The following is an 18,491-nucleotide window of genomic DNA, read 5'->3' on the forward strand; positions in this document are numbered from 1 at the left end:
ACTGTTACCTTAATGACAGGCTTCCTCTTGGAACTGCAGTTTATAGAATTTTCATCTTTTGGGGCTTGTTTTTTTTTTTTGGTACGCGGGCCTCTCACTGTTGTGGCCTCTTCCGTTGCGGAGCACAGGCTCCGGACGCGCAGAGTCAGCGGCCATGGCCCACGGGCCCAGCCACGGGCCCAGCCATGGCCCATGGGCCCAGCCACGGGCCCAGCCATGGCCCATGGGCCCAGCCACTCTGTGGCATGTGGGATCCTCCAGAACCGGGGCAGGAACCTGCGTCCCCTGCATCGGCAGGCGGACTCTCAACCACTGCTCCACCAGGGAAGCCCTTGGGGCTTGTTTTTAACAGCAGTCATTTTTGGTCCATTGTTATTAAAATGCATATTTGATAGTTTAACAGTAATCAATGCTCTCCCTTAAACTAGAGATTTCTAGGCAAAAATCCATTTGTTTATGCCCTTCCAGTTTCTGTTTTGCTTTGCTTTCGGTCATTAAGTAATGTTACCTAGCTGCAGCCATCGCAAGAACAAGGACAGGGAGAGGATTATGAGTGATGAACATCTCGACTAATTTGCCAAATTAAGCAGTTGGAACTGTTATTCGTTGAATGATGTCTGACTTAACCTCACCTTGGGAACTGGAGCCAAGGTTAATGGTGCGTGTGTGGTGGGCTCTCTGGTGATGGGAAATGCTGTAGGTCACAGTTTCTCTGAAGTGGGACAGGGGACCTGTGGAAGTGTCCTGAACTCATTCCACCATGTGGGAGGGGTTGGGGGCAGGGCTGGGGACTGGGGTGGGCAGTTTGGAGGCACTTAGGGTCTTTTCCTGGTTAACGTTCAGGAAGACAGGAGGTCTGGAAAGAGGAAGGCAGCCTTGCCAGGGAAAATGCAGGCCTGCTAAATAAAGCCTCAGTGGTTGAGCTTCCCTCAGCTACATGCCCAGGAGGTGAAATACAGCTTCAGGCCAGGAGGATCCCTTGCTTTCTTACTCCGCTTCCCGGCTGCCCTTCCCTTGGCCCTCGCAGGCCACCTGCTCGGGGCAGATTCAACATCTCTCCTAATGTGCTTTAAAAGTGATCCACGAGATGGGATGCCCAGCGCCCTGCACTTTTTCTGGGAGGCTGGACAGAACTGTTCTCTCCCAGGCATGACCGAAGAGGAGCTTTGGTCTGGGGCTTGCTGGCAATTCACTAGGTCGGAAGGGGGAGGAAAAATGTGCCGCATATTTTTCCAGCTTTCTCCATGCCATCCATCATCTTCAGGTCACAGCTTGGACTCACTGTGGAGTGGGTTGTGGCCACCTCCCCCAAGAGGTCTTGCACTAGGGGCCCTTGCCAAGCAGCCACAACTCTCCTGTTTCCTCAAAGTCCCCAGGAAGTTAGAGCCCTCCTGGTGATGCCAGTGGCTCGGGTACTGGTGAATGCCCACCTGGATGGAGCGGGTGCTCAGCCAATACCAGAGGCGTGGGTGCCAGAGAGGTAACCTCCTCCTGCTGCTTTGGGCTTCCCAAGTCAGGTAGATCCTGAGGGTCCTTGGTATGACCGGGTCTCCAGTGGCTTCCCCCAAACGTGTCTGGCCCCAGGCAGTGAGGTGAGGGCGCCCTCCCTTTCCTGGCTCTTCTAGGGTTAGAAAGCCCGCCCCTGAAACTTTTGAGTTCTTAGAGTAGCTTTGAGACTTGCTGCAGCCGAGACTGGTGGTGCTTATTTAAAAATTCTAGTCTTGCTCCCGAGGGCTTTGGCCTCCATCTTCACCTTTAACAACCGAGGGCTGGCGGCGCGGTTCCTTCCCGCTCCGCGCGGGAGTTTTGGGCACAAAGAACGCAGAGCCGCATCACCCCCGGGGGTCTGGATGTGTTTAAAGCGGACCCCGCCTGGAGGGGCGTTTTGGAAGCGGGCACGTGGCGGTGGGAGCGGGGCGCGATGGGGTGAGGGAGGAGCCAGCCTGTACAGATTTTTCTGGAGGAATCAGACCCAGTGTCTCCAGAGCGGCCCCTCCTCAAGTGCGGAACGCATTTTTCTTCGAATCCTCTTTGGAAAGGGGATTAGAAGCGTGTTGCGGCCGGTGCGGGGCGACCAGGGTCTCGGCGCGTGTGAGCGGCGTACGGGAGCTCGCTGCCCGCGGCCCCGGGGACCCCGCCTCCACGCCCTTGGGGACCCTTCCCGGGCGGGGGCGGCAGCGGCACTGGGCCCTGCCGGGGGTGCGCGGGCCGGCGTTTCCCCGCCTCCCATCGGGCCCGGCCCACCCGAGTCCCAGCTGCCAGCTCGGCCGTCGGGTCCCCGGGCGCGTGGTCGCCTCGACGGCTCCCCCTGCCGGAGCGCCCTGTCCCCACCCCGCACCCAGAGTCTCAGGACTAGTCCCCCCAACTTGTTCTCTGCTGTTAACTAGTCGCGCTGCCGGAACGATGGGATGGGGTTGCCACAGCAACCAGACTGGACGTCACAATCCGGGCATGTGTGCCGCCCCCCGCCCCCCCACCCCCTCCCCCCCGCCTGGCTGCTGCGCCGCCGGCGCTGCCGCCGCCACCTCGGCTGGCTGCGGGACTCAGGCTGCGGGGCGCGGTGGGCGGAGCAGCCCGGGCTTTGCGGGGAGCGGGGCGAAGGCGGCCGAGAGGAAGGGGGTCGAGACGGCGGGGTGGAGGTTTGGGGGGGTGGGGGGGCAGGCGTCCGCCATCTTCTCGCCGAGGCCGCCTCGCCCGCCGTGCTCGCCCGTCCGGCAGCGCACGGGTTAAGGCTGGCACCGCGCCCGGCGGGAGGGGGGGCGCCCACCTCCCCTCCCCCCCGCGCCGGGCATGCGGGGCCCGCTGGGCACCGAGGAGGAGCTGCCGCGGCTGTTCGCGGACGAGATGGAGAACGAGGACGAGATGTCAGGTGAGCGGGGCGCCGGCTGCGCCCGGGGCGGGCGGCGGGGGGCGAGGCGACCGGCGGGGCCCCGGGGCCGGACCTCGCGGGCGGCGCTGGCGGCGCGCGGGAGGGGGCGACGGGCTGCGTTCCCGCCTTGCTGGCGCCGCGCGGCCAAGGGCGCGGGGCTGGGCGAGCGGCGGGGCGCGGCGCGCGGGCCGCCAGGGGCGGGTGCGAGCGGGGCCGCCCTGGCCGCGGCGCGGGCGGAGGACCGCCGGGGGCCTGCGCCGGGCGCCCGAAGCGGGGAGGGGGCGCGGCGCCGCGGGGGTCAGCCTGCGTGCCCTTGAAGGGGGCGGGAATCGCGCTCGGCTGCCGGTGCCGCGCACTCTGCGCTCTCGCCCCGCGCCGCGCACCCCTGGCCTCGCGGGGACGGGCGGGGGCCGGCGGGACCAGATACCCGGACCCGGCCGATCTCGGCCCCAGGGTGCGCTGGGTGCGGCCCGAAGCGGGCGGAGGACGGGACGTACTCGGGGAGAGGGCGAGCGCCCTGGCTGGGGCGGCTTCCCTCCGGGCCCACGAAACCTCCGGGCTGAGGCGCGCGGGCTCGGACTCTCTCCCCTTCCCCGGCCGCCGGGTGCCGTGACCGCCGCTCCCGAGCACTTTGCCCGGGCCGCCGGCGTCTTCCTGGCGCGCCCTAGCGCCGGCCGGCGCCTCCAGCCCGCGGTCGCCCGGCTAGTGGCGTTCCCAGCCCACCCTGCTTTGGCTCCGGGCCTGACTCGCAGGGCCACCGCCCCTGCCCTCGCCTCCCCTCTCCAGAATTCAGCAGAAAGAGGGCTTGTGCGTCAGGGGTAGCCTTGCAGGATCATTCTTTACTTAACTGCTCACCGTTTGTTTGGGACGTTTCCCCTCCTGGCACAGCTGGGCAGGGCCTCACCCTGTCAACCAGCCTTCCGCCTCCCCTTCTGGGGGACTCTGTCACATCGCAGCTTCCCCGCACCGAGTCATGGCCCCTCCTGGGCTCTTGAGGGACTTGTGGGCGGTGCCGGAGCCCTCCCTGGCCCTGGAGTGGGCTGTCTGGCCCCAGGGGGGAGCGTATTTCACAGACTGGCACCTTAACTCCTGTGCGCAGGAGGTGAGAAGGGGAGGACCCAGGGGCGGCCGCTTGCCGCTGCTCTGCCTCTCCTAGTGAGGGGCTTCCCACCAGGTGGCCATGCCCCCTGAGGGGTCTCCTCCCCCCTGCCCACTTGTTTGCTTGGGGTGACTGGGGCCTCACCCTGCCTTTCAGGCAGTGCAGCCAAGTTTGCAAAGAGTCTGCTGGGGAGAGGGGAGTGGGGGTGAGGTGGCCACCATGGGTGGAGTTGCTTGGGCGATAGTTGACGGTTCCGTGCTGGGGTCCAGGGAATTAGGCCCATTTCCCGGAAGGGAACACAGAGGCCTAGCACAGGCACTGAAACCCATGGCTGTTTTCTACTCAGGAAGCTGGCTCCTTGCTAAGCTGGTCACTGGCTTCCTCAGTGAGTGGTGCTCGGGGCGTGGCCCTTTGTGGCACCGATGGGGCCAGTGGACAGCTGAACGTGCGTGAACAGGCTTATTTCTGGGACTTCACCAACCCCCTGATGGGGTCCCCTGTCCCCCTTTCCCACGCATTCTGGCTCTCCCTCGTTGTGTCAGGGCTCGGAGGGGGGCTGGGAGGCGAGGAGGCCAGGGAAGGTGCCCCCAGACTGGCGGGCACCCAGCTCACTCCACTGGGACCTTGGTCCGAGTCGCCTGCCTGCCCACCACCTTTTCTCCCTCGTGCTTGCACCTGTCACTCCAGGGCAGGGCGTGGCGGGGTGGGCTTGGCCCCAGGGCCTCTAGGAAGACCCCTAAAGTCCCGCAGAGCAGAGACTGCAGCCTGTCCTTCAGCGAGGCCAGGGGCTCCCACCTCCAGAGCATGTCCTGAACCTTCCCGAGCTGCCAGCTCCTCTCTGTGTCCCTGGTCCAAGCCACTGTCCCTTCCGGCTGGTCCCCTCTAGAGCCTCCTAACCAGTTCTCACCGACCACGCTCCGCTCAGCAGCCGGGGTCACCTTTGAAAACACAGAGCAGACCCGGACCCCCACGTCTTGGACTGACTGCAAAGTCCCTTCTGTATTCCACCCTCATCTCCACCCCGACCTCCTTGTTCACACTCTGGCTTCCCTGACGCTTCTGGAACCCCCCAGGCTCCATCCTGCCCTGAGCATTGGCCGTGACCCCTGCCAGACCCAAGCTTTCCTCGGCTCACAGCAGCCTGCCTGCTTCCTGCCGGTTAGGTCTCAGCTCCCGGCTCCAGCGGAGCCCCACCCCTGCCACTCTCAGGCCCATTTTAATGCTTTATTTTCTTGGCAGTGCTTCCCTGGAATATTATCATCAGCTGACTTGTGTCCGTGGCTTCCCACCTCGGGTGTGACTCCCGAGACCACCCACTGCGGGCGCTAGAGAGAGGGTTGTGGTCTCAGTGTCTGAGGGCTGGGGGTCCCTGGGTCATCCTGGCCTTTGGACGTGATGGCAGCCTCAGCCCAGGCCTCGTGTCTCTCCTGAAGTGCTGGCCGCCCGGCCCCCTACCCTCCACTGCGGCCTCTCTGCAGCCCTCGGCCTGAGCTCGTGGCCGTGGCCCACAGGGATGTAGGGCCAGCAGGTCCCCCGGGCGGCGGTTTGTGGATGGGGGCGCCGGTGGGCTGGGGGCGGTCACACTGCGCATTCAGTCTGCCGCGGCCGACTCAGCGCTTGTCAGGCCTGCTGTCTGTCTTCACTTTGCCTGTCCACCCCCCCCTCAGCAGTGTTCTTGTTGCCGCCCGGGCTTTGGGCGGGCAGCGCTCTGGCATCGAGGCGGGTAGTTGAGCCTGCTTGCGGGGATGGGGGCAGGTGCCTGCCTCGGGCTCAGGGACCCCAGCTGCCAGATTCTCCTGGGCATCCAGAGGGCTAGTCCAAGAGAGGGCTCGAGAGTCAGGTGGCTCCGCCTCTGCTGCTTGTTGGTGGCCTGGCCTTGGGCGAGCCACCCTGTCCCTCTGCCTCAGTGTCCCCACTTGTGGCATGGGCTGTGGCGTCAGCTACCTCATAGAGGGCTTATTATGAGGACTGATGAGGCGGTGCACGTGGGACAAGTAGGTCACAGTGCCCGGCACATAATAGGTGCCGTAAAGTGTGGCTTATAATTAGCACCGTCCAAGGGGAGCAGTTGGCCTGCCTTCCCCCAGGAAATGCTTCTGAGACACGCACCCTCATCCAGTAAGCTGGGGGGCTGGGAGCCTGGGCCACAGGGACCGGGGCGAGGGAGGGGGGAGAGGGCCTCAGCATCCCAGGCCTTGTCCCTTCCTTGTAGGCCCAGCCCTTCCTCAGTCCCACACAGAGGGGTGGGTTTCCTAGAGCCGGTGAGCCCATCTTCTCTCCAGGCCGGACAGTGTGGCGCTCTGGACCTGACTGGCTCGGGTCCCCCCATAGCCCGTCTAGGCTTCTGTGGGCCCAGGGACCAGGAGGGAGACAGAGCCATGATTCCTGAAGGTCTGCGCCTCCTTAGTTTGCTCCCCCCACGTTGGGGAAGTGTGGGTTTGGGGCGTCCCAGGGAGCCTGGTCATATTTAATCCTTTTTGCTGAGAGGAGGGAGGTCAAGTGGTTACAGCACACTTGGCCCAGTGGCTTGGCCTGTGGGGTAGTCACCGCATTCTAAATTGATTTATCGTTCCCCCAGTTCATTCAGTCACCCACCCACTTGTTAATGCACCCACCCATGTATCCACCCTCCCACCAGAACAGCTACCCATCCAACCACAAAACCAACCAGTACACCCACCATACACTGGCCAGCCGTCCTACCCATTCGTCATCCATCCATCCACCCACCCACCCACCCATCCATTTATTTAATCTGTCCAGTCCTTTCATCCTTCCTTCCTTCCATCCACCCATCCATCCATTGACCCATCGTCCATCCATCCATCCGTCCATCGGTCCTTTCATCTATCTGTCCATCCATCCATCATCCATTTGTCTGTCCATCCATCCACTCACCCACCCAGCACAGATTTCTTGCATGTCTTCTCTGAGCGAGTATTGAACACAGTACACGGTGTCTGACTTTCTGGGGTTTTTGCAGGTAAAACTTTTGAGACTTCCTGCCTTGCCTCTTTGGCTCTGTCCTTATTTCCCTCTTCCTGTTCTTATTCTCACTCACTCTTTCCCCGTGTCTATCCCTTTGTCTGTCTCCAAGTCTGTCAGGCTGTCTTCCCCGAGTCCTTGCTTCACTCCGTCTGTCTGTCTGGCTGCCCCTCTCTTTTCCTCTATTGTCCCCGTCCCCTCCCTCCCGGCCTCTCTTTCCTCCTTTTCCCTGTCAGTGCTCTGGGCCCCCAGCCTCCTCCATCCTCGCTCTTTCTGGGCCCCAGTCCCTTCGGGTAAAAGCCTCCCCTGTCCTCCGCCCCCACCTGCCTGCCCGCCCGCCCGTGGTGTCAGGACTGACGTTTTGTTTGATGAGATGCCGGTGAGGTGGTGTCTGGGTTTTGTTAAATGTCATAAATGAATTATTAATCCTCTCTTGGGCGGGAGTACCGCCCCCCACCCCAGCAATGTCAGTAGAGACCTGTGGTGTGGGGGGCACTCCAAGAGCTGATGGGAACCTTAGTCTTGGTGACCCCTCCTTGGCCAGCCCTAGGGCGGCCCTGAGAACCCCTGGTGCACCAGTGGCCAAACGGGAGATCCCCCTCCCCCTCCCCCCCCCCCCCCCCCACTCCTTCAGCCCCGGCCTTCCTCACCCTCCTGAGGCCCTGGGCCCTGCCTGGCACTGCCAGGCACTTCAGTTGCACCTCACAGTTTCTAATTCCTCCCCCCGTGAGAAAGGCAGTTCTCAGCCCATATATCTTTAAATATTTATTTCTTCGTTTATTTTTGGCCGCGTCGCTCAGCCTGCGGGATCTCAGTTGCCCGACCAGGAGTCGAACCTGCGCCCTCAGCAGTGAAAGCACAGAGTCCTAACCGCTGGACCGCCAGGGAATTCCCAGTACTCGGCCCATTTTAAGAATGAGGAAGTGGGCTCAGTGGAGAGGGGATTGGGGACCACCCCGCCAGGAAGGGGTGGTGGTTCGAAGCCTGCGCTCCCCTGTCCCTCCCCCTGGCCACCAGGTGGTCTTGTTTCCTGCTTGGGGGAACGGAAGGAGACCCTCTCCACAGGCTTCAGAGAGGATGGTGGTCGTCGAGCTGGGTCCCCATCGCTGACAGATTTACTCACCTTTCCGGACTCGGGTGATGGAGCTCTTGACCCGGCTCCTGGCTCCACCTCCCCAAATCTGTCAGCCACCCCGACTCAGACGACCTACCTCTTCCTTCCACAGTCCTAAGTTTTTCTTTGGCTCTGATCACCTTGTGTTTGCTAAGTTCCCTGTCCCCAGAGGACAGGGGCCGGGGGCGGGCAGAGCACGGGGACTGGCGGTGGACTAGCCCTGACCCTCCCACCCTGCGGGACCACGGGTGCTCTTTCAGACCAGGGGCCGGCCCGAGTCACCTCAGTGTCCCCTGGGCGTGCCTGAGCTTGGCACATGGGCTATGCTGTTTAAATGCTTGTGAAGTAAACGTGGGGAAGGTCTGCATTCTGGGAGGGTCCTATACCTGGAGGGTGGGGCAGGCGCAGGGACCACACCTGGTGGTGGAAGCCACCTGCCGGCTGTGAGACTCAGAAGTGGGCAAGCGATGAGATCCTCGGAGCCTGTTTCCTTGTCTGCAGAGGGGGGTGATAATAGTACCGTCTCCCAGGGTTGCTGTGTGGATTAGATGAATTCATATAAATGAACATATGCTACCTGCTTCGAGGTTGGTGCAGGTGGTAGATCCTTCCACTGTTATAAGGTGTTTCGCCAAGAAGGGTCCACCCCCCCTGCCTGGGCTGCAGCCTGCAGAGCAGCCTGGGGGTCCCGCTGGGCTAAGCCCGAGTGTGTGCAGGGAGCTGGTGAGGGGCTGGGGAAAGCAGCAGAGGTGCGGGTGCCTCTCTTTGCCGTCCCCCCCCCCCCGTCCCCCGTCTCATCTCTGAGGCAGTCTCCCCTGGCCCCGCCCCAGACCTGGGAGACAGATCAGGGCTAGTGGGTCCTAATCATAGCCCATCTGGGGTCGATGGAGCCTCGGGCCCTGGAGGGGCAGGGCTGGTGCGAGAGGGCACGGCCTGGGGGCCGGAAGGGCTGGGGGCAGCCGGGAGCTGGCAGACAAGGAGTCTTGAGGCCGCTCTTCCGCAGGACCCTCCCCCGGGGCGGGCGGGCTCCCGCCTTACTGGTGGCTGGGTACCTGAGGAGGCACAGGGCTGGGCTCCGGGAGGGGCCGGTAGGCACTGGGAAGGATTGCTTGGCTGTGACTCTCCAGGTCTGGTTTTCGAAGAAGCTCAGGGCCGGTTGCAGAAGAGGGAGGAGGGGGCAGGGCTGAGTGGGAATCATTGGGGGGGGTCGCGGAGCAGCGTCACAGGAGGTCAGCCCTGGGCGTCCTCAGGGCCACCAGAAGCCCTGTGGGGGAGGAAGACGGGGGGGTGGGCAGGGTGGGGTCCCTGTGGTCGTGGTCGTGTGCCAGCTCTGGAAGGTCCCTGGAGGAGGGATTTAACCAGACAGATGGCCCTGGGCCGTGAGGTCTTCTGGGAATGGAAGAGGGGTCTGTCCAAGGGCAGAGGGCCTGAGGACTTCTCCTCCGAGCCCTGTCCTGGGCGTGGGTTAGGGCTAGAGGTGCCCCTACCTCTCTCCCGGGCAGGGTGGGGCGCAGCCCTCGGGAGACCCCAGGCTTCCTTCTAGAACCTCCCGCGGCCTCCTGTGCATCCATTGTCTGGGCTGCTGGCTGGTCAGTCTGTGACCGTGGGCTGGGCTGGCCTTCCCCGTCCGGGGACTGCCCCGCCGAGGGGACAGGGGACGTGGGGAGGTGGCAGGAGGCGGGAGAGAGAGGCCCCCTCCCGATTGCATCAGCTGAGCCCGTTACATAACCGTGCTGGGCACGGCCAGGGTGCGGGGGTGGCTCTCCCAGGCGGTCTCTTTGCGGCTCCGGGGGAGGTGGAGGCCGGTGGGAGAGTGGGCAGGCGTGGATGGGCATCACATCGCCAGCCTGGCTCCCCGCCAGCCATGTCACTGTCCCCCGGAGCCCTCCACTCCAGGATGACTCTGGGGGTCCCTGTGAACGTCTCCAACTGGCCCCGAAATCCTTGCCTCTCCCGTGCCAGGGCTCAGGGGACGGGACGGGCTCGGCTCCTGCTGCCCTAGCCTGGCTCCCCTCAAAGCCTGCCCACATTGAACCCAGCTTTGGGCCTGCCCTCGCTGCCCGCCCCGTAGGCCGTGGCCCCGGCCAGGGCCACAGCAGCTGTGCCCTCCACGTGGTCCGGTCCTCAGCACTGCCCCTGTCTGCCAGTCAGGACCGCTGAGCTGGCTTCCTGGGGAAAGCCAGCACTCAGGCCACCCCCGTGTCACCTGCACCTGCCTGGAGTTGGTCTCTCTCCCTGTCTGTGTTTGCCTGGCAGGATGGGGAGGGGACTGAGACTTGGGCATGCCCTGTCCCCGTGGACTCCTGGGGGGCAGGGCCACAGGCCCCCTGGCAGCCCCGGAGGAGGGCCCTGGAGCAGAGGGGTGCTGAGACAGAGGGTGCAGCCCCCGCCTTCCCTGGGTAGGGGGGTAGTTCATGTGGGAACTGGCCCTCCGGGTGTGTGGGGGCGGGGCATTCACTGGGCCACCAGCGTCACCAGCGCCCTCTAGCTGCACCCAGGGTGTAGTGATGGGCGCCTTCCCCTCCCCGCTGGGGGCTCCAGGAGGCAGGGTCCCAGGCCCTGGGGTGGAGCCCTCTGGAGGACGGGCGGATGTTGGAGCGCCCAGGGTGTGTCGGCGTGTCCGAGCACCTGTGGGTCTGACGCGTTCAACAGCCAGGATGTTTTACTCTAAAATTTTTAGACTTCCTGGGCGGGGTTGGGGGCCTATCATTTAAACTCGATTCAGTGAGGACGCTGCCCATTTCCCATATGAAAGTCCCCTGCGTGGCCCTGGGACTTTCTGCCCTCCTAAGGGTCTCCCAGGGTGGCAGCCTCACGGTGGGGTCCCGCTCGAGGCAGACCCCAGACTGAGTGAGACTCCCTGTCATGTCCCCCCACCCCCTCCCGTGCACAGGGGCAGTGAAGGGTGTGGGATGGGGCATAAGCCGGCCGGTGTGGGTGGAGGCTGGCTGGCTTGTGGGCCCCTTTTGTGGACTCTTGGGAGGTTGCACCGTTGCCTTCTGGAAGCTTCCTTCATCCCGGGCAGCCAGATGCATAGCTCTAGTCTGGGGGGTTTGTTCTTGCGCCGTCTTTTTGCTGCCGTCTGCCCCCAAGAGGGCCCTCCCGCTCTCCGCACCCCCCGCCCTGGGGCCCACGTCCGGTGCCAGGAACCCAGGGCTCGTGCCCTTTCTTACCCCTGACTTCCTGGGTGGGAGTTAGGCCCCAGCCACGGGCTCCCTTTGGGGGCAGCAGGAAGCATGCAGCCTGCAGCTTCTTCTAAGATGCCCACGCGACACACCCGCCTGCTGCCCCCAGCCTTTCCAGTGCGTGAAGGAATGAGGGTTCCGGAAAGGCGGGCGGCTTCTAGGACACCCACCTCTCTGTGGACCGTCACATGGTCCCGAGCGCCCAGCGGAGTGTGTTTGGCATCCTGCTGTGCGTCCGGGTACGTGTGACGGGGAGGGGCCTGGGCAGGTGCGGACGGGGACCAGGCAGGGGAGGCCGTGTGGCCCTCGGATCCCCACTGAGGGGCGCCCGGGCACCCTCCGTGCTGGTCTCTCCTCCAAGCTGCCGGGCACTTGCTTCGAGGCACCAGGTGGTCCTAGGGTGCTGTGACCTGCACGTCCCTGTCATCCTGCACTCACAGGCTCTCTCCTGGCCACGCCGTGGCCCTCTGGAGGGCAGAGGTGGGCCTCGACCCCTCCCTGGGCCAGCTGGAGATGTGGCTTTGTGACTCCGTGGGGCTGCTTTCTCCCCGGGGAGCCGTGTCCACAAGGCCTCTTACTTGGTCATTTTTTTTTTTTAATCTATTTTATTTTATTTATTTATTTTTGGCTGCATTGGGTCTTTGTTGCTGCGGCGCGGGCTTCTCTCTAGTTGTGGCGAGCGGGGGCTACTCTTCGTTGCGGTGCGCGGGCTTCTCATCGCGGTGGCTCCTCTTGTTGCGGAGCACGGGCTCTAGAGCGCAGGCTCAGTAGTTGTGGCTTCTGGGCTCTAGAGCGCAGGCTCAGTAGTTGTGGCGCATGGGCTTAGTTGCTCCGCCGGCATGTGGGATCTTCCCGGACCAGGGCTCGAACCCGTGTCCCCTGCATTGGCAGGTGGATTCTTAACCACTGCGCCACCAGGGAAGCCCTGGTCATTTGTTTTTACTTCAGTTTCCCAAGCACTGTCATAGCAGGGTAGGTGGTTATTGTTCCATTTTACAGGTTGAGAGGAGGAGAGGCCCAGAGAGGGTGAGGGGGGAGATGTGACACAGCCCAAGGGGCTGGGGTTCCACTCGGTGGGTCTGGGGGTGGCTTTGAGGGGTTGGGGCAGGGGAACTAGACGGAGAAGGCGGGGAGGGGCGGGGGTGGGCTGGGGAGGGCAGGGTGGCCGTGCCACGGCACGGTTGGGTGGCAGAGGAACTGACTGTCCCAGCGGGCCCTGCCTCTCACTCTGTGTCCCTGGGGGTCTCCCTGAAGGAAGCAGCAGAGTAACCCCCTCTCCCTTCTGATTTTTCCAGAAGAAGAAGATGGTGGCCTTGAAGGCTTCGATGACTTTTTCCCTGAGGAGCCCGTGAGCCTTCCCAAGAAGAAGAAGTCCAAGAAGCTCAAGGAGAACAGGTCCAAAGGGAAGAGGAAGAAGAAAGAGGTGAGTGAAGCTGGGGCCGTGTGGGGCTCTTGGCGGCTCCCCCTGGGCCTGCGGAGAAAGACCTGGGCTCCTAGGACCATCTGGCGGAGGGGTGCCTCCAGAGAGCTGAGCCTGAGTGAAAAACACCAAAACCAGTATCTGGTGTGGGCAGTGTCCCCATGGACACCTGCCCCGAGACGAATCTCAAGTGTCCTGTCCTTTTATTTTTTGGCCGCACAGCGCGGCTTGCGGGATCTCAGTTCCCTGACCAGGGATTGAACCCGGGCCACGGCAGTGAGAGTACGGAGTCCTAACCACTGGACCACCAGGGAATTCCCAAGTGTACATTTTTATTTTGGTCTGCTTTGGGTCTTCGTTGCCGCGCAGAGCGGGGGCTACTCTTTGTTGCGGTGTGTGGGCTTCTCGTTGCGGAGCACGGGCTCTAGGCACGTGGGCTTCAGTAGTTGTGGCACGCGGGCTCAGTAGTTGTGGCTCGTGGGCTCTAGAGCGCAGGCTCAGTAGTTGTGGCGCACAGGCCCAGTTGCTCCGCGGCACGTGTGATCTTCCCGGACCAGGGCTCGAACCCGTGTCCCCTGCATTGGCAGGCGGACTCTTAACCACTGCGCCGCCAGGGAAGCCCCCTACTGTCTTCTTAAACAGGGTGTTCTGGGGTGTTTATTCTTTTCCCCTTGGCGTCTGTCCTGGGCCGTGGCAACACGGGGTCCCCGGCGCTCCCACCCCTTCACGGAAGGGCGCTTGTTCCCGCTTACATCCGTGTCTGCTGCCTCTGTGCTCTTGGTGGCACCTTCTGCTACCCCCTCCGTGTCTGCTTCCTGGCAGCCGTCTGTCTCTCTAGCTTGCTGCTTCCAACCTGATGTGAGTTAGAATCCTGGTGAACAAGATACAAATGGGAGAAGAGTGAGGAGACCCCGGTGAGGGATGGGTCTCCTATGAGTAACTCGTGTGAGCATTTCTAGAATGTGCCCCACGTGGAGCCACTTCATCCTCAACAGCAACCTTGGGAGACGCGGCCAGGGACGATTATCACCACCCGACAGAGGGGGAAGCCGGGGCCGCCTTGTAGCTTACAGCCCTCGGCACTTGGAGGGGACGGTCATAGGGCGACGTGGGGGCTCCCGTCTCCCACCCCGTGAGAGCTGCCACCTCTCCTCGCCGTCACTGAGTCCTCCCGGTGGCTTTATGGGGACGGGGTGGTGTGCGCCTTGCTTAACAGACGAGGCTCAGAGATGAACTTGCCAGGGGTCACAGCAACGCGGCTGAGATCTGGCCCTGGGGATGTCCGGCTGCCCCCTCCCCCCCAGCCTGGTCCTCCCCTGGCCCCCCTGCTCCGAGGGGAAGCGCTGTCAGTCCTCTGGTCTTCTCGCCTCCCCTGCCCAGAGGAGACCCACCTGGCCCGGCCTCAGAGGGGAGGCGGTCGGGGGGTGTTATCGCCCTCGGTGGCCCGGGGACAGAGTAGCAGTGGGGGGGGGGCCCTGCTGGGATGTTCTGATGTGGCCTCAAAGGCCACCGTGGGCCTCTGGTTTGTCCCCTGTAAGGCTTTGTGCAGAGGGGGCCGTGCTATGACTTAACTCTGGAGGGTCCCCAAACAGGCTGCGGGGGCCGGAGGGGGGAGCCTCCTTTGGACCAAGGGCCTGTGGTGGGGGGCAGGCGATGGGTGGGGGGGTTTCTCCCCCACATCTCCCCAGGCCACTGCCCACACCTGTCTGAGCCTTGCTTCTGTGTCTGCAGTAAGGGGAGCATCACCTATCCACACCCCCCTGTTTTCTGAGGGCAAATCAGTTATGATGGGCCGATAGGGCGTCTTCACGTGAGAGGTGCCACGGGGAAGGCCAGTGGCCCTCGGGGGCATTCAGGGTGTCAGCCCGCACACGTCTGGAGGGCAGGGCCTGCCCTGGGCGGTGCCCCGGGGCCCCGTAGTGCTTGGCCCCAGGCTGGCCTGCCTGGAGCTCAGGGACTGGGGCAGGGAGGTGTCAGCCCCACCTCCTCCAGCTGCAACCATGCAGGTACCTCCTGCCCGTGTTCTCTGGTGAGCTTGGGGTCAGCACTTCTCACCAGGTCCGCCCCCTGTTCGGCTCTCCTGGCTCCCGGGAAGGGCCTCCTTAGGACAGCTGCCCTGTCCAGGCTCCTGGCCAAAGCTGCCCCGGAGCCTCTCCGTGCCCGCTTGCGGCCACACCCGGCTGTTCCTCTCCTCTGGCGCGCGTAGACGACCCTTTCTCCCCCCAGAGGGACCCCGAGCCGCCTCCGAGGCCAGCGCTGCCCCTGTCGGATGGCACCCTCCATCTCTGCTGCTTTTCAGCTCTGTCCTCACTGCCTGGGCTCCTGGCATCCCTCCAGGATTGACAGGTCTATCCCCTCCCGGGACACCCCACCCCTAACCCCGCGGCTGGGACATGGGCTGCACATGGGCAGGTTGTGAGCGGCTGCTTCCTGTCCCCGTTATCCAGGGGGGGCAGTCTCGGAGGCAGGGGAGGGGAAGGGGCGGCCGTGCCCGGAGGACCAGGTCCCCCTGCTGTGGGGAGGGGGCTCCGAATTCCTTGATGCAGCTCCCCTCAGCCCCTCCCACACCCTGGCCCTCACATCTGTCTTCGTTGGGGGCAGAGGTTAGATGGCTCAGGGCCGGCGGGGCCCTGGGATGCAGGGGCCGACTTCCTGGTTGAAGCTCTGAAATCTTGCTCTGTTGCGGCCACTGCTGTCAGCCCTCAGACCTGATGCTCTGTGGATGCCGGGTGGACGTAGATTCTAGGGTCCTGGGGCATCCCGCGCAAGCACCTTCTCCCCAGCTCCTCAGCGATTTCTCTCCCTCTCCCAAAGCTTCTTTCTTGGGAAACTGGGAGGGAGGCTCTCGTCTCTCACTGCTGTGGCCTGAGCATGGCCTCTGTGCTGTATCCATCTCTTGCTACCTCTTCCTGGGTCTCCCTTGCCCTCCTTCTTGCTCCTCTGCATCTCTTCTCCGCCCACCTCTTCTTCCCCCCCCCCTCCTCTCTCCTCTCCTCCATTCCACTCCCCCTCCCCTCACTTCCTCTCCCTCTCTCCTTCCTCTCTCTACTGAGATGCAATTCCCGGCTCTCAAAGGAGGAGGAGGCCAGGGTAGACTGGAGGGCCCCGCAGATGACCGGGCAGTGCCAGCCAGGCCCCCAAGGTGGCCCTCGGGCCACTGCTGCCCCCTCCCCAGCATTGCTGAGAGCCTGGCTTGGCAGCTGTCAGATGTCAACAGTCTGAGCCTGCTGCAGCCAGAGAGCAGGATCCTGGCCGCCACGTGCACCCCGCCCGCCCGCCCGCCCGCAGACCCCAGTCCTCAGGATGTGGGGAGGGGCATGTCACCCCTTTTCTCCTTTTCATCTCCAACCAGGTGGCCCCAACACAAGGCGCTGGGTGGAGGGAGCAGAGGGCCCCCGGTGGTGGAACCCATGTAGCAGCAGGTTTTTTGGGGGTGGGGTGGAGGGACAGGCAGCAAGTCGTGAATTCTGATTTACATAAAATAACCGGGGCTTCGGCCGGAACCTGAGCATATGTAGATGAAGCTCCGTGTCAGACCCAGTGCAGGAGGGAGAAATGATTTCAACCTGTGCTGCAGCGGTTGCCATAGCAACCAATTATTCAGTGCTAAATTATAACTGTTTATAACACTCGTGAATGGGAAGGCTCATATTTCATTCTTTCTTTTTCCGTCTCAGTCTTGAAGGACCCCAAATTGAGAATGACCAACTCTCTGAGTCCCTCCTTTTGAGTTGAAATGCCTGCTTTTTGGAGAGATGCCGTGTGTGCTGAGTGCTGGGCGTAGAGGGAAGGGAGAGAGACATGGGAGGCCTGGATTGAAAGACATCTGCAGAGCTGGGGGAGGAAGGGTGGGCATAGACTGCCCACTCGGGGTCCCCGGGGCCTGCACGGGTGGCATGCTGTGCCTTCAGTGGGCCCGGGGCTCACGCAGAGACCCCTCCTCCCTACCCGCAGTCCCCCGCACACCCAGCCTGGGCGTAGGAGTTAAGGCAGCTTTGCAGATGGATTCTCTTGGGACTCCAAGTTCCCTTAGATTCTCCTGCCATCCAGGGCATCCCCTATAGTCACGCCTGGGGCTGCTGCAGCCCAGAGGACAGCAGCAGGGCCACAGCCCCGACCGGTCCTGATGTTCAGAGCCCAGTGTGGCTCACGGCTCAGGTCGGTTCAGGGCTTTATTAGGGCATTTTTGCTCTGTGCCTGTGTCTCCTCCCTGAACGTGGCTTGGCCCGCACTCTCCTCTGTGAGTTTCAAGATACCGAATGGTTAGTCTACTCCTGGATCTTGTCATTCGTCCCCTTCTTGCCGCTGGCTGACCTGCACCCCTCCAGCTCCTGCTGACGGGTCACTCCTCTTCGCGTAGTTTTCAGAACCACTCGCTGCCCTTCCGCTTGCCCCCTTCTCTGCAAGGGAAGATTTTGGGAAAAGGAGGCCCTGGTCTAGATGTGTCCAGACAGCTGGATACAGAGAGACGCTGTGCATACAGACTGATTGTACCATTGGGAACCCACCTCCCAGGACCTGTCCTGCACCCCGTCCTCCACCAGTCTCCCGGGTGGGCAGGGGGGTCTTGGACGAGATCAGGGTGCAGGTGGGGGGAGAAGGCAGGAAGGAATGGGCGGGGAGCCGGAGAACTGAGGAATCTGAGTCTTCTCTTTGGCCAGGCTTTCCCCAGTGCAGGTAGACAGGGCAGGGAGGGGTCTGTTCTTTCCCTGGAAGGAGGGGCTGCCCCCATTGTCATCCCCCGGTGGGCCGCTGGGCCGCTGACTGTCCTGCTGTAGCTCCGGCTCATTCCTCGAGAAGGAACTTTGTCCTGCTGCCTCCCCCACTTAGCCCCGGAGTGGCTGCTGCACTAACACTCCTGGCGGTGCACAGCTTGGGGCCTTCTACCAGACCCGCTGTGCACACACCGACAGGGAGGGCGTCTGCTGGAGGCACCTTCCCCGCCTCCCCGCCTCCCTCCCTCCCTCCGGCTCCCTCCGGGCCCGCGTTCAGAGCTGTGCTGGCCACTCCCCGCCTCTCCTGCACTTGGGATCCCCAGCAGATACTCAGGGCACCTCCCCCTGAGGTGCGGCCACAGCAGCCTCTTCTTTTGGCGTCCTGTTGCCCGTCTGCACTGTAACTGTTGCCCAGCTGCAGGCACGGTCCTTGCATTTGGCTTTAGTCCAGCCCCGATTTGCAGAAACGAGGGGGGGTGGTGAGGCTCGTGGCGCCCTCCGGTTTGTGGTCCTGTGGCTGCATCTTCCGCTTCCGAACAGAGCTGGGGGCGTCCTGCGCACTTGGGACTCCCCTACTTCGAAATGCTTTAGGCCTTCTCTCTCACGTGATCTCCTTTGTTCCTCTTACCGCCCTGTATGGCATCCCCATTTCACAGATGGGAAGGCTGAGGTCAGGATGCTGCAGTGACTTTGCCCAATTCCTGACCAGCAAGGGTCAGAGCTCCGAGACAGTCTCTGTCCTGCAGCCTCCCCGGGGAGCCCCCGGGGCCACGGTGGGTCCTCCTGTCTCCTCCCTGGTCTGGTTCGGTTCCCCAGGGCAGCTGAGGGCCAGGCCCATGGCCCTCCCTCGGCGGGCCCCACAGCCTCTGTCCGCGGTGCTGAAGCCTGTGGCCGTTTCCTCCTCCAATCCTTACCTGTGCGGGGGTGTGGCTGGGATAGAGCCTGTCTCTCAGGTCTGTCGAAGGGTCCTCCTTCCAAGCTGGCCAAACTCGACATCCCTGTCTGACCCCTGCCGCCCCAGAGGACCTGGAGCTGTGGCCATGAGCCCTGGGAACGGGATCGCGTGCAAGGCCGTCCTGTCCTGGGTGGGCTCTGGCAGCAGCC

The 18,491-nt window shown here is 63.1% G+C and overlaps 1 protein-coding gene and 1 non-coding gene across 4 annotated transcripts in view; one reads left to right on the plus strand and one right to left on the minus strand.

The window, feature by feature from the left end:
- The first annotated feature begins 2,709 nt into the window (after nucleotides 1-2,709).
- CHD5 (chromodomain helicase DNA binding protein 5) overlaps nucleotides 2,710-18,491 on the plus strand; it is a 63,762-nt gene continuing 47,980 nt past the window's right edge. For all 3 annotated transcript variants that reach the window (XM_067018550.1, XM_067018555.1, XM_067018546.1), the window contains exons 1-2: nucleotides 2,710-2,869; nucleotides 12,548-12,675. In XM_067018550.1, the coding sequence (XP_066874651.1) occupies nucleotides 2,791-2,869; nucleotides 12,548-12,675 (207 nt within the window). In that variant the 5' untranslated portion in view covers nucleotides 2,710-2,790. The remainder of the gene's footprint in view (nucleotides 2,870-12,547; nucleotides 12,676-18,491) is intronic.
- TRNAE-CUC (transfer RNA glutamic acid (anticodon CUC)) lies at nucleotides 12,915-12,986 on the minus strand. The gene has a single exon. It is a non-coding gene; the product is annotated as a tRNA-Glu (tRNA).

The sequence above is a fragment of the Kogia breviceps genome, chromosome 1 (genome assembly GCF_026419965.1).
Source record: "Kogia breviceps isolate mKogBre1 chromosome 1, mKogBre1 haplotype 1, whole genome shotgun sequence".
Classification (NCBI taxonomy): Eukaryota; Metazoa; Chordata; class Mammalia; order Artiodactyla; family Physeteridae; genus Kogia; species Kogia breviceps.